Source organism: Lytechinus pictus, chromosome 4, assembly GCF_037042905.1.
Source record: "Lytechinus pictus isolate F3 Inbred chromosome 4, Lp3.0, whole genome shotgun sequence".
Taxonomy (NCBI): Eukaryota; Metazoa; Echinodermata; class Echinoidea; order Temnopleuroida; family Toxopneustidae; genus Lytechinus; species Lytechinus pictus.
Window position 1 is genome coordinate 208,415 of NC_087248.1, and position 27,608 is coordinate 236,022.

The following is a 27,608-nucleotide window of genomic DNA, read 5'->3' on the forward strand; positions in this document are numbered from 1 at the left end:
ATGGGAAGATTTAGCAGGAAGTCAATATACATAAGGGAATCTAATGCTGCTTTCACATCAAGGTACCGTTGCGGGGTACTGTCGCAGTGACCGTACCTAGCTTTCACACCGACGTCAAAATTTGGTCAGGCCACTGATCTGAATACAGATCAGTGGGTCAGGCCCAGAGCGATCAGTCACTCCCGACCTTTCGTTTGAGGACGCGCACGCTCATTTACGACGGTAGTTGATTTTGGAAGAGACTTTTTGGGCCCGTCATCATGGTCGTAAAATTCTGTCCTGCAATGCAAATTGTGTGACATGAGATTTTTTTTTTCGTTTCGCATTCAATATGCCTTTCGTGTGCAAAATTCTGGTTGATACTATGGTAACAGCGATATATCCGATTGAGGACGACTTTCCAAACCCACTTTTGGTTCCTCCCAGAGCTCGAGAAGCCGCCCGGGGGGCCTACTTCCGTTGATTAGTAGATACCAGGAGCGACCACGCGTAAAAGGGGACAGAGTGGGCAGGTACGTTACGTATAGGATTATGTAACGTTATAAGGGTGTCAAAACGATGTTTAAAATGCAGAAAAAGGGGATATATATCCAATACTTGTAGGGTTTCACAAGCCAAATACTTGTTAAGAGATGCATTTTCATAATTTGGAAAAGAATTGCTTCTCTTGTTTAGGGTACTTTTCGAAACCCCATGGTCGTGCCTGGTATCCACTCATCAATGGAAGTGGTCCCCCGGAATTTGAATCTAATCCCCCATTTCTGGAGAAAGTAAAACATAATGCCCATTATATCGTGTGCGAGAGGCATATCGTTTGTGTAGAAGGAGTAAACAATAGAAACAAAAGAAACAAAAAGAAACGAGTTCAACGTATTGCATACGCTGTGCACATATCAACGCACGCGAAATGTTCGGCTGGAGAGGTTGATCTAACCCATCAAATCAATTGCCAGTGATCCACCAATAATCCACATTAAATGTTATATCGATTCGATGGACTGTAATGATCTATATCTAAGCCTTCATTCAGCAAGTTTTTCCTCACTCAATATGTACTCGATTTGTTTGAAAAACCACTTTCTTATCCATGTCATAATCTATTTTAGGTCCTGCATTTCGAATATCTCCAGCAATCAGTCGTAATATACATGCATGTATGGTGCGGGTGTCGCGGAAAAGGATTTTGCACACGAAAAGCAGATTTGTAGGGCCTGTAACCCCCCTGTAACACAAAGCTTAGCATTGATTGTAGAACAGCTTTCTACGTTTGATTCTATTGACTATAATGCACAATCAATCTTAAAAACAAGTGTATGATTAAGCGTTAACTTTTGTGTTAGGGGACCCTAATATTAGCGTCCGTGAGGATTGCGAAAGGTCCCAACTGTAAATTTGTGCGCATCATGATCTCCGCATATTTTACGCTATGTGCATTTGACGTCGCAAAGGATGAATAGGGCACGAGTACAATGTGCATTCACATTCAGCTTGCATCAGTCGCTGCGACAATACCTTGATGTGATAACAGTAGAGGCGACTGTACCCAGCATTCGTACATTGGTGCGAAAGCAGTATAAAATGACAGAAATGAAACTGAGTAGTGCCATAATTCAAGAGTTCAAATTTTTTACCTTTTATTTCAGATCATCATCAGTTCGTGATGACAATCATCAGTTTCTGATGATGATCTGAAGTTAAAGGTAAAAAAATAGAAATCATGATTTATGGCTCTACTCAGTTTTATTTCTGTCACTTTATTTAATATGTGCTAATAATTCATAAGGTAATTTGTAAACAAAGGAGTACCGGTATATATGTAGCTGCTTAATCAAATGTGCCAACAAGAATATTAAAAAAACACCAGAAAATGATCAATAAATCTCTAATATTTCTTGTTTATTCAGATGAAAACATGGAAGTACTGGAATATCACTATTTTCAATTGGTTTAATCATTTCCACAGATTGAGATTTATCCCACTCTTTAGAATGAAATATAAACAGGTATCTCATATGTAATAGAATACACATTCAACCCTGATAACAATGAATGTTACATTTTAACATGTACTGTACGAAACATCAAAGGGTGATGTTTGGAATCTTCAATCCAGGAATAACTCACACTACGTAAACTTTTCATTTAGTATTAAAATCATTGTAAAAAAAAATTGTGTTTCAGAAGAGAAAGGGGGGGGTGTTAAAATGGATCTAACAGACGAAGGGACATGAACAGGGGACATGATATCACTGCAGAAACAATGGACAATATTTGGTTTGAATTACAGATGTACCTTGCTATGATTTTTTTTTCAAGAAATATTTTCAATAAGTGATATTCAGACAACATGTACATGTATACAAAGTCACGTAACTAATGTTGATAATCCATATCTAAAATCACAGCTAATGATAATCAAAATACCATTACAATGAAAATGGTAGAAATCCTGAAGTTTCAGGGCTTCTTTACAATCATTATTTTAATGCTTGATACCTATCTGATTCATGATATAGTTTAAAAGAACTTTAAATTGATGCAATCATCATCATAGAAAGTTATGATTGAATACCAGTAATATGCAGGCAAAATAGAAAAATAATACAAATCAATAATCAACATGATCATGAAGGTATATATCATACCAAGGATTTTTTTCAAATACACATGATTTCTATGTCCCTAAGAAGATGACCAAAAGCTTTCTGTTTCCTAAAGAAAATGAAAACATAATGCGTTCAATGTATGTGCAAAAAAGGTAACAGAAGAAGGGGTCAAAAGTCAGCCCCACACTTTGCAACTGGCTGTGACTGGATTTTTAAAAATAAATTGTGATAAGATGACTGATACAATATTTTCAAGGTAAATAAGTTTGCATTTATATTCTGAATTACTGTATGAATAGGAATATATCAAGATTATAGAGTATCTTCTTCTAAACTGCGGCACAAAAACTGGGATTTGCAGTGATGTCCCGCTGATCATAGCTGGCATGAACATGGAGGTATGCATCTGTTACAGTGGGTTTCCCTATTTGCCACTGTTTCGATCAATGCGAAAAATAAGAATGAAGAGAAGCAAATTTTTTACCCTAACCCTATTTCAACTGGGCTATTCCAGACCAGGATATACTGGGGGGAGGTCAATTTGACCCCCCCCCCCCCAGATCTCGGTCACTGATTGCTCAATTGCCACAAAAATTTGCATCCGCATAGAGCCGGATGTAAACTGCAAGACTGTATAGTGAAATTTGCCCTTAATTTGTTTTTCTGTGTATATTTTTGCCTTTAACTCACTGTATATAGCTAGTAGAATGCTAATATTTGGTGAGAGTATCAATTTTTACATTTCTAACAAATCTCGACAAAAAAGAATTTCCCAAAGGTAATAAATTTCTTATGTATTTTATTGTTTTTTTAATTTTTATGTATTTCTGTTTTTTCAAACCTTTGTTTTTTATTTTTTATTTTTCTATGAACTTTGTCAGGACCCTGTTGCGATCATTAATAGAATAAATAATCCAATTAAACCAGCAAAAGTAAAAATAATCATAGATTTATGATTTTTGGTTGAAAAACACAATTTGCATTGACTTTGTACAAGGAATCACGTTTTTCAGCAATTTTGACTTACAAAATGTGTAATTTCGGAACCGCGTACCCGGAGGGTCGCAAATTTATCAAAGTAAAGAGTCAGTAAGCAGCGCGGTCAAAAAAATTTGCGCGAAGGCGTAGTAACAAAATTTGTCGAGGGGGGTTAAATTGACCCCCCCCCCCCAAGTTAGAAAAGGGTTAAAGGCTCAGTGCCTAAGGTATTCACAGTCACTGCCATAATCTATTCACATCCCTAAATCTGACTGGTATTTCAAGTTAAAATCACTGATTATATGCTTCATGAATCCTCTCTCTTTAAACAGTGTATGCATATCTATTGGTATACACATAAACAGAACTACAACCATACATATACATGTAGGTCACAGTGCATTCAGCCCAGTTTCTCACGAGACAAGGTATCCTTTTACTGAATATTCACAATGTACTACTGACTAATGGCTTCCCTAAGGATCAATACATTAATGTAATCTGACTTCCTTTTATAATTCAATGATTGGAGCTATATTAACCTTAATCCACTAGAGTGCAGCTTGTATCAGTCTGTAAGATTCTCAAATCAAAGTAAATGGCATAGAGTATTATGTTGTATTGATTCTGAGAATAACACATTATCATTTAATATAGATTAAACTTGTTGAACCATATTGAACTTTACTGTTTGGTATTGAATGAATGTAGTTTTCTTTAGTTTATGAGCCTTGTTCTATGCATGATCATGGTGATGTTGCATTATTCTCCCTTTGATCTTATTTTACCAAATTTGAAGCAAAATTGTCACTGAATGGTCAGGAATGTGAATTATACTCAGGTATTAACTATCATTACAATGCTCCAAAAGTGTAGTGGGCATTCTTTTTTTTTTCAACCCTTAAAAATTTGACCCTTTTTATAGCTGTAATAATTTAAATTTGGCATCTAGTGCACTATCTTAGTAATATTTTAATTCTTATTCAAAAAATCAATTTGAGCAGTTTCTTTACACATTTTTAGCCAATTCCATGGTTGAGATGGATATAATATATAAACAAGATGTAAAATATGCAAATATCTTATTTTGATTGGGCAACAGATCCCCCCAAAGATGTAATGTAAAATCTGAAGATTTATCCAATAAACATTTTCATTATACATCCTTCTCATCATAATCATTTTGAAGTGCACACATTCATATAATCTAGTAATAACCAGCAATAGTGACATGCACTTGTCTTCTTGTTCTTCAGTCGATCGATACTACACTTAAACCCCGACTTACAGAGTAACTATCAATCCAATCAATCATAACTCTGGAAATCCATCAGTGGCATAATTTTTTCTACATGAAATTTGCAAAATGTCCTTTGTAAACAAAGGCGAACACACAGCATTTTAAAGAAAACAATGAATTTATGTAACATTCGTCATATCTAGAAAACCTTTTGAACAAACATGCATTTTAGATGTTGGCATTGTTGGCTTTCCATAGTTGAGGTTGATCAGATCAATCGCAACTCTTGTAAGACACGGCCAAGGTCTAATACCAACTTATCCTTCTCTTTTTCCTTCATACCCAGTTGGTCTAATTTTGACTTTTGTCTATTATTAATTTTTTTACTTTGTGAAATGAAATTTTGATTATTAAAAGTTCAGCTTACCATAAACACCCAGTGGTGTAAGACCAAGGGAATATAAGTCAGGTGGGAATTGAACAACATGGAAAAACCCAGAGGGGAGGGGCAGAATAGGCTAAATGGCAATTAGCCAAAATAGTCATATGGTTTGTAAACAAGCTAGATGTATACAAACTCGGATGAGGCCATGCTAGACAGGTCTAAACAGAAAGTACATGCAGTGCAATTAGACCAATCAGCAATTTACCATTGGAAAGGATATCTCTGACTACCGCTGAATTTTTTATTTTCATTACCTTTAAAACATACGAGGTAAAGTTCATGTCATCATAATTTAATAATTGCTCTTTCTGCTCTCTTCTTTTGTTTCTTCTTCTTTGTCTGGTAATTAGCAGTAGCATCAGCAAAGAGTTGAACTTCATTCTCAGCTTCTAGCTTATCCTTCAAGAAACGAAGACCAGCTAAATTGAATCCTATGGTGTCCTAGAAAAACAACAAAGGACACAAAGATTGATTTAATTATTCTGGAAAATCCAGTAAAAAGCACCAACGCATCCACTTTACTAAGCAATCTTTGAAAAAAAAATTATTTTAATATCTCAATGATAAGAAATGCACACAAGCTCAAAGACACAAGTAACAGAAAACCTATGTTTGGAAATCACATTCAAATAATCAACTTTGAAAACATTTAACTTAGAATCAGGGTAGGGACAAAGCAATTTCCTTGGACGGTTGGTTCATATTATTAATGATCTCTTACTACAGAACTCCAAGTTTTCGGGTCTGTATTCCAGTTAATATCATTATGCATTTTAATATTAGTATTTTTATTGATTATTTTACATTCATGATGTAATTAATAACCAACTTTGATCCAAGTATTAACTTAAACAAATGTTGGGATTCTTGCCGGGTATCTTTCATCTATAACTTACCCTTAGTTTATCAGCCTTTGTTAATGTTGTCTTTCTCAGTCTGTCAATCATAGGTAGCAATTTGTGATTAGATGTTATCTGACCATGATGGATCCTATGGTAAACAAAAGAAAACAAATCATAGTGCAAATTTCAGTGAATATCATTCATCTTTGCACTCCATGGTACACGTGATCAAGTTCTCAAAGGAACAGTGATTGGATAAGCAATTAACACCCCTTGAAATTCTTTTTTTTATTTACTTTTTTTTTTTTTGTGGGGGGTTACTTGTTTTAACATATACTTTATCTCATACATAACCCCCTTTGTCCCCTAGTTATACAACTAATCCGCATTGTCTGTTAAGGATCACAGTTTTTTTCCTGTCTATGCCAATAATATTGATTTCATAGCAACAGTAATGATACTGAATAACATAGATTGTCATATGAGACATACATGAACACTTTACTGGAGTCCTTGAATAACTGAATGTCAACCAAACAGTACAACCTTCTGAAAGTAATTTAAATAGAAATTCATGAACATTTCAGAATGTTATCATGGTGATCAAAAGCCAAATAAACAGTATTAATGACTGGGGTACATTGATAGTGCTTGAGCTCTACATTGAAACTTATTTATCAGCCACTTATCAAATGGTTTGGAATTACTTTCATTCATATTTCATTTCTCCAATTTCAATGACTTGCCTGATATCATTGAAATGTTTAAGATTGATACATGATAAGATCAGTGTCAAGAGATGATATTGGTGTCAACTCTCCATCAGATCAAATGTAACTAATGCTGACAGAATGAAGGCTTTCAAGGTCAGAATATGGCATTCCTCATGTATTTGATGAATCTCAATCGTACTGAACCATTCTAGGTTATTTCATGTGCATTATTCTAATCATGACACTTACTTGGTATGCTACTACAGTATCTTCTTGCCTGTTTGAATTGTTTTTCAAGACACTTTGAAGAAACTTTATTCTTTCTTATCTGTTTTAACATTCTCATTAACAACCAGTCATTAATACTGTCCCATATGACTACTATGTCACTCTGAAGTCTTTATGACATTGATTTTGATATGAATTTGACCTAATTCTAGGAGTTTGTATGATAAAATCATCTTCTTGTTCATGGAAATCAAGAGTGATTTAATTTCAAGCTCTCTGGTGATATAAATTGTTCTACAATAGGTTAAAGGAGTTAAAATCATCATCTATACATTTTCTGTAATTTGAGAACAGCTTTGTGTAATTCCAGCCAGAGGAAAAATTACCTGAGAAGGAAGAGAAGACATCTACAAGCAAGCTCCACTTCTCTTGATTCTTGAATGAGAGTCTCTAACAGAGGTAATAGCTGAAGCACATAGTCTAGAGGTAATACTAATAAGCTCTCTTCTAGTTCACTGAAATCAAAATCCAATGCAAAGGGGTAAATATTTCATTTCATTTCATCTATCTCTTGGTCTATCTTTTAGAACCAATTTTATATTGTAGTTTTCTTCATTACAAAATTAATTAATCTCTTTTCATGCAACATATTCTTCATCACTTCATTTACTGACAGCTATGTCATGACAGAGAAAGACCAACATCTGAGATCATAATACTTGAGAGGAATCCCAACTTTGTAGTTGCAAAGAAACACACAACACACATACACACAAAATGATGGGCCTCAGGTCTTAACAATGCAAATGATAATATTAAATTTACAATTGAATGAATACCATACCTTGATTTAATCTTCTTTATAACATCCCCTACATATCTGAGAGGCTGTAAGACAAGAGAAAAAAAAACAGTCATTAATCTCTTGCCCTCTGAATGAATCTGAATGAATATTGGTAAAATGAATACTGGTAATTATCATATGCTACCTTAAAAAGAATCAGTCAATTATTAGCTTCTCTAGAATAATAAAGACAAAGAAAATCAATGATTATGATTGTTGAATTGAATCTTATAAATGTAATTGCAACATTTGCATGTGAAGGTCTAGAAGAAAAACCCACAATAGTTAAATAACCCACAACACCATTTATGGATAGCATCCTTAGCCAGATTCACTCATCGTGAAAAAAATGTTATGATGATGATGATGATGGCTCTATGAATTTGTAAATTTTACAGTAATTCAACAAGGGTAAATTATCATCATCCTCAACAATCTCTACTTTATGGTAAGTTGCTTAAATGAGATGAAACTATAACCAGCTTAACTATAGTTATGTGAAGAAGTTGAGCAGACTTACTGAAAGGTTTCCATACGCCATGAGAATAGGATGCTGGTCTGGTGGTGGAAGCTGAAAAACAGAAAGATAACAAGATCATTGTAACATCAATAGGTGATATGATCATCCTATAGTCTTACTTATCTCCTGATGCTAGTTCTTTTTTATTCTTTCTCCTCCTTCATTCATTTTATTTTTTCTTCTCTGTTCTTCCTTCTCTTCCTCCTCCTCCCGTCTTCCCCCTCTCTCCATTGTTTCTTGCCTCTTATTATGTTGCCTCGCACCTGTATTACCCACCCTTCTTCTCCTCTTCCTTCTTCTTACTAATTCATCTACCAATTTCTTTCTTTCTCTCCTTCTTCCCCCCCTCCACCCCTTCTTCTCCCTACCTCTCTTCCCCATTCCTCTCCCCATCTTTTCTCACCTCTTTTCCTGCTGCCTTACACCTGTCTTTATAATCTTCCATCTTAGCTGTCTCTTCCTGGTAAAGATTAAGAGCTTCCATCAATCTCTCTGCTCCTTTCAATGTCTCTGTTGTTCTCTTCTCTGGTAAGGATACCTCTCCTCCTGTAGGTTCACCTGCGATCTTGTTGGAGACACAAAAAGAAAATAACCAGATTTCATTTCATTAATGGGCAAGTCCATAAAATGATTAACATTTTTATACGTCCGACCCCCATTTTTGTCAAGTCTTGCTTCACTTCCTACAATGACCAAGTCATGGTCATTTGAGAGCATTATAGACTGTCATAAGAACAAGAAATCAGAATCAGAAAATTTCATGAAGGTCCCACATATAGGAGGTTGGACATACATATTACATGGAATTGCCTTACTATTATCATTGTTGTTCTCCCCCCCCCCCTCCCTTTCTACTCTATTTTGTATTGTTTGTGTTGGTAGAGTAGATTGTTTTAAAATTTAGGTTTTTTATGTTCCATGCTGGCAACACACAATAAACATTTTTAAGACTTGCACAAGAACATAATGAAGAGAGAGACAAAACAAAAGTGTTGAGGGATGCCGGTCAGATTTAACAACTCAACCTGAAAACAAGCAGGAAAATGTCATAGCCCTTCATGTCCCTACAATATAAAGCTGAAAAGTCTGAATTGGGAATTATCATGGTTTGATATGAAAGAGAGGCGTGAATATTGTCATATCTACATGTAACACATACAGACCTACAGAAGACATCAAGATATTCACCAAACAGATAACCCACTATTACCTAAGATAGCACAAAATCATTGTATAGTTTTGAATTCAGTAATGAGAAAAAGACACATTTTCTTACCGGTTGTTCTTCCTTATTGAGACTCTCTTCATATTTTCTCTCTCTTTCCATTTCCTGTTCTTCTTCTAATACCAAAGGCTCCTCAGTCTTCTCCCATATCCTCAGAGATTTGTCATGTGATGCACTCACCTGATCAGTCACATGATCAAAACATAAAAATCATTAATTATCACAAGATGCACTAAAATCACATGCCTGCTTTTCAAGAGGATGATTCATAACATTAACAAGTTAGCCCTATAATGACTGGGTTATTTTGATGCATACAAATATGAACAAGTTAACTGCACAGTCATGATAAAAATTGGCAAGCATCTTGCATGTGACAAAATATAAAATAAAATGAGGTTCCTTTACTAAACATTTGTGTTAATTATGCTATTCTATGAATGTACATGTATTCTCACTGAAGTGAATTTGCCCACAATCACAAAATTTCATTTTTTTTGTTTAAAACAAATTTAACCTTTTTGTGTAATTAAAATAAGGTACTCTTTTCAAAAAATAAATATCTTTGTATCTTTTTTAAAACCAAACTTGCAGCAACATCACAGTCACATAAGTAAAAAGGAATAAGAGTCAGTAATAGCAAAATAGAAATACATAAGTGAATTTCAGATTAAAATGTTATTTTTTACGATAAAATTTTGTTTTGGTGCAAATTCCTGTTTGTTTGCTAGTATCTTTACTCACCATAAAGCTACCATCAGGACTGATAGCCATACACCAAACCTCCCCATGATGACCCTAAAAATAAATAAAATTGTAATAACGATAATCATCATGACACTACACATCTAATTTAATTCATTTATTTCAATTCATCTATTCATTTGTTTTACATCAAGAACAAAACGTCTTATACATATACAACAAACCAACTTCTTTTACTAGCAGGTCATAGGAAACATGTTAAAAAATGGCCAGAAATAATTATTACAAGCTTATTATTACTATCATTATTGACATTAACATCACCATAACCACCACCATCATTATTATCGCCTTCATCACAATCATCATCATCATCACCACCATTGTTACTTACCATCATTATTATCATCACTAACTTCATCATCATCATCACCTTCCATATTTTTCAATATCAAGTGATTTCAAACACACACAAAAAAAAAACATAACCATTCATGAATCAAGCCAAACTTAACTTTCATTTGAAATTTGTATTGTTGATTAATTTGAAGAAAGGGAAATAGGAGGGAACCAACCTCTAATGTAGTTATCTGTTGAAAGTGATCTCCATCCCATTGTTTAATCTTTCCATCTTTCCCTCCAGTGAAGAACAGATGAGTATCAGGTAGAAACCCTATACACATTACACTATCATCATGAGCAAACATAGACTTATGACAATCACCAAAGTCTAGACCCCATAGCTTCACATTCCGATCTGCTGACCCAGTTACCAGCAATGTACTATCCTGTAATCAAACAGGGACAATAATCATTAAAATGATTAAAATCATGACTACTGTGAATTGAATCATCCTATAATTTTACTATTGCACTGTGATAACTACTTTTGATATTTTGATAAACATGCAAAACAAATATTGACTTTCTATAATCATGCCATAGTAAAAATATATTGTTTGGCCATATTTCGACTATATCATTTCACTTGGCTATCCCTTGTGATAAAGAAAATTAAACAAATAAGGGATAATCCTAAAGGTTTTTACAAGAGACAATTCAACTGTACTTTTCTTATTTGGAACACTTAATCCTCACTTTACACCAATTTATCTCATTTCTTGTATTGCATTAGGCCTACATTAATGAAATAACCCATTTTTTGCAATATTGATAAATCACAATAACAATTTTTTGTATGCAATCAAATTTTTTTTAACTTGGTTGAAATGATTAGCTAACTGTACATTAAGAACAAAATTGAAAACTTGTTTGGTCTTACATTACAAAATATATGATTATCCTACAAAGGGAGAGAGATAACTTACTGAAGAGATATCCATGTTGAGCACTGGTAGTTTGTGTCCATACAAAGACAGAAAGAACTGAAATGAAAGAGGGTACTTAACTTGTAATAAGGGATAATGTTCAACTTGGGTATATCACAATCATATAATGTATCATAAAATATACGCACGTACTGATGAGACATCATGTACTGATGTCTCAAATCTACAATTGGGCAACCTTCAAGCAAGAGATGAAAAGAAATACACATTCATTTTTCAAAATGCACGATGCTCGCATTTTAGGCCCAATATTACTGTCTCATTTGGTTTTCTTGATTTTGAGCCCATGCATCTTTATCATTACCAATCACAAGGCATGAGCTAGCAATGGTGTGTCTCATCCACTTGTGAAAATAACAAGAAATAACGCGAGATGCAGAGGCACACAACAGAATTGTATCAACGTTAGATCTTAAATTACTAACGAAGAACATTGCATTACTATAATAATAATCATCATATGTGTTCATATAGCAAATGACACTTTATTTATCAGAAGTCTCTAAGCACTCTACAGTAATGCAGCATGATTACCCTTGCTGTAGCAGAGCAGCTGTTTGTACACTGTGTTTTAAGGAGTTAGTTCCTACCAGGAACCCATTCACCTCACCTGGGTTGAGTGCAGCACAATGTGGGTAAATTTATTGCTGAAGAAATCTACGCCATGGCTGGGATTTGAACCCACGACCCTCTGTTTCAAAGTCCAAAGACTAATCCACTGGGCCAAAACCAAAATTCCTCTTTTGTATATGCACAATGTTGAACAGAATCAAATTTGAAATAATGCAAATAAATATATCAGAAATTCATCAAATCATTGTTTTCTCAAACATTTGTTGGGCTTATCTTTGTTTACAAAGGAAATTCAAAAAATTTTGTGTAGGAAAAATCATGACACTGATAGATTTCCATACTGTTGAGGTTGATCGGATCAATGGTATATCGTTGTAAAAAGGTGCCCAGGAATCATCAAAGATACAAGACTTTTATAAGATTAACTGCTAATGGATTGACCATATTTCATAAATAAAGCAAACCTTGTTAGGAATAGACTTGCCTTAGCCACCATAAATAATCAACAAAATTCCAAGTTTGGCCAAATTATTTAGATAATAATCCAAAGCCCAATTCAATATTTTCCTACCTTGAGTGTGTCTGCAAAGAAAACTTTGACAGTGCTATCTAGGAGTGATGCAGCTACTAGTCTACCATCAGGAGAGTACTTCACACATAACACATCATCAGACATCTTTAATGTCCTGGTGTGAACAATGCTCAATTCACGTCTATACATATATGTAAACAAAAGAACATTTAAAGGAATTAATATGCATATCACAAAAACTCATAAGTACAATATTTGCTTAAGTAATAACAAAATAGGGTGACGTTGCCAAATTCAAATCTCTTAGGGCAACATAAATATTAACAACTTTGACAAAAATCAATTTAGATGATCAAATGTGAATATTATTTTTTGCATATTCTAGTCTGAAATTATGCTTCAAGTTATGCAATTATTTGATTATGGAAGGTTGACCTTATCACAGCCTACTGTATGCATAATCTTTCCATGCATTACATGTAGGTACCTTAAATATCAGCCACTTTTATTAATGAGTTATTTTTTTTCCTTTCCAATTTCGCTAAATTTACATACATGAATAAAATTGAGGATTGGCAAAACTTCTGTTAAATCCCCAACACAGCAAATGAGATTGGTTTATAGTAATCTTCAGAGCAATGAAGTGAATAATGGGTTCAAAGAATAAAATTTTGTAATGAATATGAAGGCCTGCTAAATATGGAATTAAATATCTTAGGACTGTTCATAAAGAAAATTTAAAAATATGGGAGATATACTTCACTTCATATTTCTTTTAATTATGCATTTTTTTAAATACAAAGAATGTGTCCATCAATGTTTCTTAAATCAATTAGAGTTGCAAAAAGTAATAATTTGTACTTACACAGTTCTGCCTTCATCATTCTCTGAGCTTACAAGTTCAAATTCCCAGAACTTCAAAGTCTTATCAGCACTTCCTGTCACAAAGCCCCTCTGAAAGATAAAATTTAAAATCAATTAGTAACATTTTAACATCCTTTCCCAATAGCTTATCAAGTTCATCTAATGAATTTCTGATAAATGTTTGCATGAATTTAGATTTTGTTCATATTCATGTTGGTGCAAATACCGAAGTGGAATCTTGGTGTTATTGGACAATCTAAATAAAGCAAAACTACATAACATACTCTACCACATGAGTAAAAAAACATACGACACCTCACAAATCCCCAAATTAAGAAAAAAAGATGTCATGAATACATAATTATTCAGCGCTGCCAATCTCTGATGACAAAAAAAGAAAACATACAGATCCATATTTATCTGTATATTTATCAATACAGACCTCTCTCTCTCTCTCTCTCTCTCTCTATATATATATATATACAGATTCATATTTCGAAGGAAAACCCTTATTTTGGTACAAAAATTGATAAATTTTACATATCAAATTTAACTAAAACATATTTTGCAATAAAAAAATCATATTTTGTCACTTTTGATTATGAAAAAACATACTAAATATTGTTGAAACATATTAGTTGGCAGCTTTGAGTGATAATTACAATTGGCTGGAAAGAGTATCTTCTTCCAAATAATTTGATACCATATTTATGTGGTATGTCTTCACACTTGGATATTCAGTAGGTATTTTTTGCAGTGATATAAATTTTGATTTTTGCCAAAGGAATGACTGCAAAGAATGAATCCAGATGCTAATGATGTCATAATCCTACATGATTTAGTAAACATATTTTGTAAATCCCTTTTCCATGAAGTTAACTTGAGAATTTATACACAAAAAGTGTTCATTAAACAATTTTAATGTAAATTATTGACAAGGTGTTTTGAAATGAATTTTAATGCAACCCTTGTAGGATTATGACACCATTGACATCTGGATTAATTCATTGCAAATCAAAATTTACATCACTGCAAAGAATACCTCCTGATCATCCAAGCGTTAACATATACCACATATATATGGTATCAAATTATTTAAGAGAATATACTCTTTCAAGCCATAAATAATAATTATGTGTTCATGACATATCTTTTCTTTAAATTGGAGATTTGTGAGGTATCAAGTTTTTTTTTACTCACACAGTAGTGTACCATACGTTCCTCTTATGGAAATTAGCAATAACAAAGTAATGATAGTCAGTGTGCTCATATCAATAATAGTTACATACCGAAAGGGGAAACTTACCTTATCAGGTGATAAACAGATAGACCAAACAGCACCCTCGTGTGCCTCGAATGATTCCATCAATGAACCAGACGCAATATCAAACATTTCAAGTTGACCTGCCTATAAGGTTTCAATCAAAATCAAGAAAATATGACAGAAATTTGAAATTATTGGTAAGATTCAAGGCATAATTTTTTTTCATTTTAAATGGATAAATTTGCTTCCGAAATATTTTTTTCATCTACGTACATCATAAATCAAATAAATCACTAAAGAGATACTCTTACCTACATAATACATGTACATAATAAAGATACTGCTACTTACAATTGAATTGAAGAGAAAGAATGCAAAAAAAATTGTGAGTTGAATGGTAAATTATGCTCCAATCACAACATTAGTAGCCTAATTCGTTCAAAGACCAAAGGTCAGTTTCATTTACAGTTTGGCACCATGCTGATGTAGAAATGGCCTAACACCTATATCAAAAGGACAACACCAAACTTGAAATTACCTTATGTTTTTGGTTGCACAGTATACAAATCTGTGACTTACCTTATTACCCACAATGCAATGCCTGTTTCCTGGAGCAAAGATAGATGATAATACATGACCACACTTCATGGTTCGGATACACTGCTGGTTGGATCTACAAACAATGAATAAAGAAGATTACATTATAAGAAAATGGTGCAGTAATGGGAGATGAAAATAAAAAATAATAATAATAATAAATTGGTGCTTATATAAAGCATTATCAATGAAAACTGCTCTAGGCACTTCACATATACAACTTTCTCTCCAATATTACAATACTACAATTACACTACAACAAAAATAAGTATGTTTTCAAATATCTTATAAATGAATCAACAGAAGTACAGGACCAAATATGGATTGGTAAACTATTCCATAATTTGGGACCGCAAAAATCGAAGCTAGCTTCCCCTCCTTTTGAAACAACCCTAGGAATGTGTAAAATTGAAGTGTCTTCACTAGAACGAAGTCTGTAATGTGACCGGAGTGGCGATCTGAGTAAACTATAGAGGTATTCGGGTGCCATTTTATGCATACACTTACATGTATAGACTAACAATGCGACTTTGTAAGAAATACTTTTGTCAACTCGTAACCAGTGCAAATGTTTCAACAAAAGAGTGTCTCAATCATACTTCCGCGCTTTCAAGATGATCCTCGCGGCACGATTTTGAATGCGCTGCAACCTTTCACGATCTGGTTTATTAATATTGATCAATAGAGAATTTGAGTAATCTAGCCTACAAAGCACAAGAGATCGGATAGCGTGGTTGCAAGCTTCATCAGTGAGCATTTTTTTAGTCTACATGTTATACAGAGGGAAGTTGAGAGATAAAAATAATCAGTCACTTCATGCCCCTCAACCCCCCCCCCTCCCCATCACCCCCTGTTCCCTCTAACTTGCATTCGTGTCCATCTCATGTCAAAAAAAGTACAGGACAATTGTTAGGCCCATACTTTATCATGGTTATATAGTTTTCAAATAACCAGAACTTCTTCTTTGGTTTATCTATTTACTTTCACACAAATCACTTTATTACTGAAGTTTGACTTCTCTTAATCATGCAACACAGACCAACAAATACAACTCCATGCAATGCCATACAGCTACAGTGTGATTGAAGATCTATTGCAGTAAATCTAAAAGATCTTTTCAGAGATTTACTCTCAGAATTTAAATCAAATTGGAAGTGTTAGCTAACATCTTCTTTGGGTCTACTTTTTTCACACTATATAATTTTATTACCATGGTTAGATTCTCTTAAACATGCAAATAAGACCAACATGCAACTGCCTCTAAGATGATCTTACCTGTTCCATATTTTGACAGCATTCCCTCCTGCAGAAAGCAAAGCTGTATTATCAGAGCTTATTGATAGAGTCCTGACATCATGACGATGGCCAGCAAGACTGATAACATGTTCTTTATTCCCAACAGGTTTATCAGCTGTAAGATCCACGTTGTATGCTTCTAGGGTGTTGTTCTGCAAAAGGGTTACCAGATGCACTTCTCCATTTCTATCCATGTGAGAATGGAAGGATCTAAACAAGCAATAGACATGATAAATGCCAATATCAAACTTCCCTCTAGAGAAAAGATGTTTTGGAAGTCTTTTCAAGCATTCTGTTTTAATAAGGTATTGGCAAAAGGGACAAAAGGTGGATTAAATGTCTAGATTATCCCATTGTCCTGAATTTACCCCTATTAACCCCTATTATTACCCCTATATATATTGCTTGTTTTTACTATTCCATAACATTGTTGTATATAATTGTATTGAACTGTATCATAATGTATTATTCCAATCTCTCTACCCCGATCCTATCTATCTAATGCTCTTTTGTTTCTTTCTCTTGCTCTCCCCCTCTCTCACTTCTTCTTTCCCTCTATTTGTCTCTATCTCTCACTATCTCTCTGTATCTTACTGCGTACCATGTGTATGCATCCATCGTTGTTTGAATTTATTTGTAATGTATTTTAGATATTTAATAATATTATCGTTATATTACTGTATCGAACAGTAATATAATAATGTATTATGATTATAATGTATAATGTACTGTGATTTATGTATCATGTAATAATGTAAATTTAACCTGCCGGCCAACCTGATAGGTTGCCGCGCCTGGTTCTTGTTATTCTTGATCTCTAATAAAGACATGATGTACTACTACTACTACATCCTGTGCTTTGTTATACATTATTTTACAGACAATTGCAAAAGATGTAGTAAGATTGTGCAATGCTTAGTTAGCTTGCATATTATGAAAGGGGAAAAAAGAATCATTCATACTACAGCAAACATTCCTAATTGCATGATAGTACAAGATTCTGTTTTTGGTGAAAGAGAGACACCTGGTTGAATCGAGCATCTTTCTATGACCTCATGTGAAATCTTATACCATCATACTAATGCATACTCTCTCTTTGCGTATCATATAGACTACTCCTCACAGTCCTATGAAGCAATAGGTTATTTCAGAATAAAATGAGTTTTACCTGAGTTTTGCCGAAGCTTTGATATTTGTAATAGGTTGAATCTTATCTTCCGCTGTCAGCTTGACGTTAGATACATCTACTTCATCACCATCTTCACCTCTAAACACACAAATATAAAATAAAACAAGAGTAATCAAGCCAACATGTCTCAACATTTTTTTGCATTTCAGTATTACAGGTACCAATGTTTTGTTTCTGAGTAACTGTGAGCAATGGAAAGCCACTTGCAGGATTTTGGCATGAGGTTCTAGTACTCACTCCCAAGTAATTTCAATAATCTTCTTCTGGGAAGAAAAGGCATACAATGTATTAAGTTCCAAATCAATAAAATTTCCAATTTGAAAGTAATCTGGACAGTAATGCTGTTATTCACAAATATAAGTCAAACTCCATTTTAAAAAATAATCCTTTCCGCATTATAACTAATTCAAAGTTTCTTCTATTCTTAATACTTCAGTAAGATAATTTGACAGCAATTAAAATTTTCATATGAAATAGGAGCAGACAAATTATTTCACGATCCCACGTACAGGGGCAGTGCTACAGGGTGGGTATAGGTAAAACCCCACCCTATAATTTTTCAAGCAGAAAAATACGAAGGAAAGAAAATGGGAGAAGAAAGAAGAGCATGGAAAGAGAGGTAGACAATGAAGGTTACAACTCCATGTCACCCCTCTAACTCAATTGAGAAAATGCTTGGTGGGAAGTTTCATGGAATTGCAAATAAAGTGATCACATAAAAATACTGACTAACCTTGATCGTTTTCTTTCTCTCTTCTGCTTCTTGAGTAGTTTCTTCTTCTGCTCCTGAGCATTACAAACTTTGAAAAGCTCAAGATTGGGGCTTGGACCCTAAAAGATTAGAGCAAAATATAAAGGGGTAGCATGTGTAATGAAAAATGCTATAAAGGAATATCATGCTTTGATAAGAGTATTGTATCATTTAAGTTGAGACAAGTGTTATTTAGAAATAACACTTGTCTCCACATAAATGATACAATATTCTTCACTTTGGTTCCAAGTTCTCAGCCTTGTGAGAAACTTTAGTCATCTGTGCATTATTGAAGTAACATACCTATTTGAACAGACACTATTCTATTCAGACAGAAATATCTATTGTTCTTGCTTTTAGCATTCTAGCGACTTCTATGGTAAAAGACTCTGGCACTAATCCTTGATTTCACCATTATTTTCTGACGGCATATGATAGCTCTGAATTTGTTCACACTATTTCTTCATTTGAGCTCATGCCTTGTTTGGATTGCAAGACAAAAGAAATGTTGAGCATGTCTTTACTCAGGGTCACTTTAAATTGAAACTGAACATTAAACTATCATGACAGTCTAACCTGCTTTTTCATAGAAGAGGTAAAAAAAAGTACCTCCCCTTTTATTGATGACGTCAGACAAGGCTTGTAGGATACTTACATGGCATCCCAGTATTCTTCCTGTGGAATCAATGTGTAAGGATACTACTCTATCACTTCCCTTCCTTAGGATGGTTCCAGCTTTGGTACAGGTTAATATACTCTGTAAAACAATCAGTAGAAACATAAGTACAGGTCAGATGACTCGAAACAGAGTAAAATTGTAAATGGAAGAAGCAAATAACCTTCAAGTCAGCACTAAACATCTAACTACAGGTACATAAAAATTATCATCAAAGACTGAACATAAAATACAATAGCGACATATCAATTATTTCCATAAACCACGGCTGCAAGAACGTGTCTATTTTTTTCTTAAGCTGTGAGTACTCTTTGGATTGATCAGACAAAAGAAGTTTGAAGGGCTATTCAAAAGCACTATGATGGGCATAATCAGAGGAGAAAGGGTTTACAGTACAATTGAATTAAGCAAAGATAGAATGCTATTACAGGAACTGTGGAATTTGTGAAAGTTCACATATTAAAGTTTTGATATCATGTTTGTCCAGTGACATGTCATTTGCTAAGGCGACAAATGCTGCAGGCTTTATTTTGTTTAAGATGTAGGGTTAACCCTCAATCTCCCGGGGTATTTTGATTCTTGTCATTCCCGGGGGGGGGGGGGGGGGGGGGCATTATGGCCCCCCCTTAAGATCTCAGCCGTGGATTGCGCGATCACAACGAAAATTTGCATGATGGTAGAGAATGACGTAATCTATGCAGTTGCATTGGTAAATTTCACTGAATTCATATATTTTTATTTTATATGAATTAATTATGCTAATTTATTCATGAAATCATACTTTTTGCTCTGATTCACTAAATAAAGCTCCTAGAATGCTATTTTTTGGTGAAAATATTCTTTATAGCATTCCTAACAATTGTGAATGAAAAAAATTCTGGTACCAAGACCGATTTCTTATGTATTTTATTGTTTTTTTAATTTCTTATGTATTTCCTTGTTTTTTTACTTTTTATTTTTTATTGTTTTTTCGATGGAAATTGTTCCAGACTTAATTCTAATCATAAACAAGACAAAATTAATTAAGTTTAATCATTAAAAGTAGAAATAATGATACATTTATGAATTTTGGCCAAATACACAATTTGCATTGGATTTGTACATGAAATCACGTTTATGAGCAATTTTGGGTCTGACATGCACTTACATAATGTTGCGTAATGTCGTAACCGCGTACCCGGGCGTCACAAATTTGGTCTCAAATTTGCTCAAGACTTGAAAGTAAAAAGTCAGTGAGCGGCGAGGTCAAAAAATTTTGCGCAGCAGATATATTGCGAAAATTGTCGAGGGGGGGGCCATAATGGCCCCCCCCCCCCCCCCCCGGGAGAATTAGGGTTAAGGTTAGGGTTGCAACGGGGTTTTATGTTAGGTTTAGGATAGGGTATAGTGTTGAATCAAGGGGTAAACGTAGTCATTTGATTAGTGTGTGGAACTTATAGCAGAGTAATTAATGCTGCCGGAGCAATTTTCATGGAACCGTTTGTCCTGCATTGAGACTTCATTTGACCATTACGAAGTTAAGTCACATAAGAGAAAGAATGCAGGGGTGCTTACATTATCATCACCTTCTTCATCATCATCATCATCCTCCTCATCATCATCATCTTCATTCATTGTCCTTCTTTGTCTCTTGGCAGGAGATGGTCCTTTGTTCTCTCCATCATCACCTTCTAGCTGTTCCACAAAAATCACAATTACAATTTAAAAGCAACATCATGATGAGGAAGAGAAAAGTAGAAGAAATTAAGAAAATACAAGATGCAAAATGTTTTATTTGGTCTCTGCAAATATATTTATTTATTACAAAATGTACTTTGATGATTTGAAGAATATGAATATATAAATGAATAAATAAAAATAAATAAAATTTGTAACAAATAAATTGGTTTCCATGTGCAATATTAAGAAAAACATAACACAAATTAGCGAGATGATCAAACACAGCAAAAGAGGTAATTTATATTTCTAATCGTAACTTTCAAAATTGTATCATTGAAAGAAATGTTATTTTTCTGTAAAAGACCCCATCCTTTAAAAAATATTGCAATAATTAAGAGTTCACTAATAGCCATCATTTACACTTTTATTATCGTTACTGAAATGAATTTACAACTTTCAATTTATTAACTTTATTAATATATAACATGAGAATCAGACATTTTCTTTGAGATTTCACTCCAACAAGAGAATAATAATAACTGCCAATGAATTGGCTTACCTCATCTTGGAAGGTGATATCCCATACTTGAAGATCGCTCCCAGATGTTCCAGTCACTAGTCCTTTATCATCAGGGAGCAGAGCAAAGTCCCATACCTGAAATCAACAAAAGATTCTTATTAGCTGCACAATTACTACAATAAATGATTAAATCACTCTTTCAATTGATTAAAACATAATATTGTCTATCATACTATTATCATCCCCACTTTTGTTCAATAATTTTGATTGTTCAATTTCAACATTTAGGACTTTTAGAGTAGACAAGAACAAGGTGCATATCCACTGATCATGAGACCATTTCATGAAAGTTGTCAGCATCAAAAACATTTTTTTTTTAATGGTCATTCTCTGGTAGTTGCTATAGTAACAGTTAGAGGCATCTGCTTCTTAGCCAATCAAAAATCATGAATGCAGTCAGTGCTACCAGTTGTCAGAAGAAAATTATTGATGGAACACTTCCATGCTTGTCAACATGGTACAGTATACCCGTTGACTACAGATTGAAATCTTTTACATCACACTGGACATGAAGAGACATAGCAAGCCAGGTTAAGATGATTTCACACATACAAGGAAACAAGGGCAAGTTGTCCTTGATTTAATTTGACCTGAGAATAATGGAAAGCGGATGATGCAATGATGCATGCACAATGCCTTTAAATGATGTCACACTGTAGAAGCAAATTATGCCGATATTCAAATCTACATGTAAATGTCCCTCTTACAATTTTTTCTTCAAAGAACTCGATAATAAACAGAACCAGGAGTATTGAATTAGGTTGATGGAGACTGATCTGAATTGGGAAGACCGGGGTAGAACAATTGAAGTAAAATTTTGGGGGAGGGGTGATTCACAAAGAATAAGATTCCAATATTTGACAACTGCATTGTTCAATTAATGATGCACTTCTGCAAGCTTTTGGTCGGTGTTGATTCTTTGTGGAAACCCGTATTATCATCTCAATTCACCGAAAAAAATAAAACTTTTGATTTACAATAACTTTCACTGGCAGTACTCCAAAATTACTACCTTCACAATGCTTGTTGTCTTTCTTTTAATGTCTACAATCATATTATTGATTATGACAATTGCTCACCTCACTTCTGTGTCCAACCAGTGTCTTGAAGCAATGCTGTGTGTCTAAATCCCAGAACTTCACAAATGTATCCTTGGAACTAAGGATAAATGAAAGAAAACAAATTGCTACAAAAAATCCAACCCCCTTGTGTTTTCATCGTTGTGGGAAGGGCAATTTGAGGAAATATATTCATTTTCATGACTTTCATTTAATTTTTTTTTCCTTTCATTGTGTCTCATGAAAAAGACCCAACAGTCCCATGAAGAGACATTGTATGCAGACTAATATATACTCAGTATTAATCTATTAATATTAAAACATACATGAGTTCAAATAAAAAACATAATTGATGAGGTGACAATGGTAATCTATTTGGTTGATTTGTATTTTTTCTGAATGTTTTTTAGTATAAAAAAGGTCATAGCATAAAACAAATATTTGTATTCCTTTCTTAAAATAAAAAAACAATCACTATAAAGTAATTTCTCATTGTAGCATGCCAAAACTCTTGTTTGATAGGCACTTCTATCTCTATAGACCTTATGCATTTAACGTCATAATCTCATAATGCCCTCCCTCAGAGGATATACAGGAATACATGTACAAAATTGTCAGAGATACACCAGCTGTCAATCACCAATGCATACAAGGTAAAGGCTTTGACCTCTACATGACATCAATGCAAAAGGTCACTACTCATTCATCTCTTTGTGTGCGCAGTAAACCTACTAACAAGACCCTTAAATGAAAATTCATATTTTATTGTCCGAAATAGACAAGAAATGAAATACTCCGAAAAATTTGTTTTGCCCAATTGATCATAGACCTGGCAGCTGCTGTGCAGGACCAGATCAACAAGACTCTATCCCTTCAGTCGTTGAACGCCAAACAGGGTAGCTGCAGCATTTCCCATCTTTTAACGTCTTTTGGTCTGACGAGGCCGGAAATTGAACTCCCGACCTCCTGGTTGTGAGACGGACGCACTACCAACTGAGGCAACATACTCGTACCAGCACTATCCTATCAAAATCCACTTCATCAAATAACAATACAAATAAATAACATAGGATTTATATAGCGCACATATCCACCCTGTTAGGTGCTCAAGTCTACCCATTCTGGTGTGCAAAGCTTTCTCAGGAATGACTTCCTGCCAGTATCCATTTACATGTATCTCACCTTGGTTGAGTGCAGCATAATGTGGGTGAATTTCTTGCTGAAGGAAAACATGCCATGAATCGAACCCATGTCCCTCTGATTGAAAGACGAGTCTTAACTACTAGACCGTAATGACCCCATGATAAATAAGAAACTGTCTCACATATAGCACAATGAAAAAAGAAGTAAAAAGATGATGCCTACTCACCTTGAGATGACTATATTGTGATGTGCCATGAAGTTAACCCTGGTCACCATACCACGATGACCTTTTAATCTATACAGACCACTCTCATTAACAACATCCCATATGATTACATCAGTGTCCTGTACAATAAAGTCATCAATTGAAAAACAAATGAGAAAAAAAATTATATCATAAAACAAGACAAGAAGAGTAGACATTTTTTCAGTATCAGATACGTGTAATACATGGACTTAAATATATTAATTTTGTCAATCAAGATTTTTAGGACTGCAAGATTTCATTTTATATTTTTAATAACAAATTCATTTTCTTGATGTGTTTTCAGCAATTCTGGGAAAGCTCAGTACATAAATATTGATAACAATAACAAGTTCCAAATTAAATTTATCAATACAGTTCAATCAACTAGAATTTAGTCCTGAAAACTAGTTTTAGAGCCTGGTACAGCTTTTATCTGTATATATTGAAAAGGGTACTGTTTCAAGAAGACTTTATATAACAAGTTCATAATCAGCCAATCAAATTGAATGATTTCAGTAGCTTTAAACTGTTATTTCAAATCTGTATTTATAACAAGTTTTATATGAGCTGACCTTTGAGCCAGAAGCAAGGCGAAGAGCATGTTCATCAAAATGCATTGTAGATACAGCTGTCTTATGACCATTAAATGTAACAATCATATCTCCATTATTACTATCAAAGAGCTTAATAGAACCATCTGAATAACCAACAGCAATGATTGGACGAGCATCTGTCTGAGCAAGACAAGTGACCTCATGTTTGCTGCCTTCAAGTAATAGTACCTACATGGACAGAAAGAAAGAATGAATGAAGTTAATAAAAGCAAAGGACTGCTATTCAGAAGAACCAACATTCAAAATGTGATTAAGAGCAACTAAAAATTTCTAGTAAAATATTTGTCTTTAGTTCAAAGAATGTGTGTGCATTTCTGGAAATGAATTTCTGATTACTTTGTTGGTTCCAAAAATCACATTACAGCATGTGTACATTTATTTGTTGAATTATGAATATCAAAATAAAAAATATTTTTCATTATTCAACCTCACTACACACATTCACCTATTTCTTATTCCTTGTCTGATTTCTTCCAAACCTTCACAACATCTGTTTTGCTAATTTTCTTCTCTACTAGACATTCATTTCATAACCAAGTTTGGATTGATGAAACACCAGTTCCAGTTTAGCTGCAGTATGTAATATCATAACACAAAACTTAGTAATTGATTGTACCAATGGTCTATTTTCATTTGGTCTACTGCCAATTTGTCGAATTGCCAACTCGTCGACTTCCATTTGTCCTACCATCAGTTCTTCCACTATCCACATGGTCTAATTGCCATTTCGGCCACTCTGTTTCATCTACTAACCAGTTGGTTCAATAGCCATTTAGTCCATATACCATTTAGTCTAATTAGACTAAGTATTAGACCGAAATGGTCATACACAAACTGGTGATTAGACAAAGTGATGATTGGACCGAATGGTTATTGGAACAAATAGTTGTGTTAGATGTAATGTTTATGGACAAAATGGCATTAGACTAAATGAAGTAGACCATGTGGTGATTGAACAAGTCGGCAGTAGACAAATTGGCAATTATCTGTACCAATGATCACTAGTACTAAAAGTCAGTTTTAGTGAATACCTTCTCTGCTCTCTTTAAGCTCCAGATGATAACATGTTCTACAGCAGATACTGCAACAAACTGATGATCTTTGGTGAACACCACATTAGCTTTGGTTGTTCCAACTACTCCAAATACAGCACTCTGTACAAAGCGTAGGTATTGTTTAGTCAACCCCATCCTAAATAATTAACATAGAGAAGACCAGTGATGGACCTGCAGAGGGTGACAAATGATTCCAATCTTCATATTAAGATGAAAGTCATGAGAAAAGAAGTAAAATGTCATTGTGGGCTATTTCATATTTTCAAAAACAAATGTGCCTTTCTTTTAGGCATATTACACAGACCAAAGTCCTATTCTATAGGTCTAGTGTGATTTCTACCAATCACCGAGAGGGTAGGACTTAAAGAGAAATTCCAGTAGTTGCAGTAAACACTGATTTCATGAGAAAGTCTGTAAAACCAGGCTTAATTGTCAGTATATCATCGAGGATCTAGATCTGGTACAGTTACATAAACTGAACTTTGTGAAATCTTGAAATCTACGCTGAAAAATGTTCAGACTGTACTTCCCCAACACAGATAAGCGCACGTGGGACAGTGTATAATTATTGCTTTGAGCGTCGGGCCCGACGCTCTACCCGAATCCTGTGCTTATTTGCTGATTTCTCAGCAATTACACAATTTCTTCCAGAATCCTTTGGCAAATGCGTTTTATTTATACAAACAGACACTTTGGTGGTCATTTCATTGGATTATGTACGAACTCATTTTGATATCGTTACCAAAACTAGAATTTACCTTTAAGTCAGGACTTTGGCCTAATTATTTATCCACTCAAGGGGGCAAAGGGACCTCAATAACGTTGAAAGGAACCCAGGATAGTCTGACTTTCAAGCACCATTATACAAATTCTACAGATTTTAATAAAAAAATTTACCTCAGATATACAGTAATTTGTGATATCTGAAGACTAAAGTTTTAAATGCAATCAACAATAATTAATTTCATTCAAAAGAATCACCCGCCAACAAGCCTTGTCTAGTGATCCTACTTTTTTCCTATTTTAATTGTGTAATTTGCTGTTTATTGAAGATTAGATAAGAAAAAAAATGATTACTGGTAATTGTCTGTGGATTTTGCACAATGGTGCTTGAAAGTCTAACTTCTCGTGGCTTTTTTCAACCTTATTGAGGCCCCAACGCCTTCTAGATGCTTACTTTCTACACTACACCATCCACTATCGTTGCCTGTACATGAAAACAAAGCAGCCGCTCACCCTTTTGTTCACCACATGTTCGCAAGATTTGGTCTCTAGCTTCAGTCCATATCAAATGAGATCTACGAGCATTTACGGTAAAGTTTGGCAAAGCCAAGCAAAGGGATGTCTGACTGAGAATTCAAACGATTATGTTGAGATCTACCTCAGGTGACATTACGTCTTACCCCCGTTTGGGAACGGACCGCAGTTCGGATTGCAAACTGCGGTATTTCACCCCATTTTGCGTTTGAAAATCTAAAACATCATTTCCAAGCCCTGGGGGTCGTTTCATAAAGCTGTTCGTAAGTTAAGAGCGACTTTAACAACGACTGGTGATCATCGCCAATTGTACCATTTACCGCAAGACATGATCACCAGTCGCTCTTAACTTACGAACAGCTTTATGAAACACCCGCCTGATCAACCCCGCTTGGCCAGGTAATCCCCACAGGCCAGATTATGAGCGTTGAGCCAAGGACGAAATGATAACAACAGCTGTGCTATTACGTAAGTCTTCTCTGCCTGTAGAAGGACCTTCGGAATTAAATTATTGTATTCGATATTTAATCACGTTTTCAAAGGCATATTGTATTCAGA

The 27,608-nt window shown here is 34.3% G+C and overlaps 1 protein-coding gene across 1 annotated transcript; it reads right to left on the reverse strand.

Annotated features, from left to right (window-relative positions):
* Positions 1–1,881: 1,881 nt before the first annotated feature.
* LOC129259214 (WD repeat-containing protein 3-like) lies at positions 1,882–26,069 on the reverse strand. The gene is made up of 24 exons (XM_054897518.2): positions 25,770–26,069; positions 24,697–24,906; positions 24,104–24,222; positions 22,756–22,834; positions 21,656–21,751; positions 20,992–21,111; positions 19,417–19,518; positions 18,744–18,841; positions 17,990–18,088; positions 16,801–17,031; positions 15,508–15,601; positions 14,971–15,072; positions 13,666–13,754; positions 12,840–12,981; positions 11,675–11,731; positions 10,922–11,134; positions 10,386–10,439; positions 9,693–9,821; positions 8,820–8,981; positions 8,417–8,467; positions 7,897–7,940; positions 7,439–7,567; positions 6,166–6,259; positions 1,882–5,710 (listed from the first exon to the last, which is right to left on the reverse strand). The coding sequence occupies exons 1-24, from the start codon at positions 25,926–25,928 to the stop codon at positions 5,555–5,557; spliced, it is 2,829 nt and encodes a 942-aa protein (XP_054753493.2). The 5' UTR covers positions 25,929–26,069; the 3' UTR covers positions 1,882–5,554.
* Between the last annotated feature and the right edge of the window lie 1,539 nt (positions 26,070–27,608).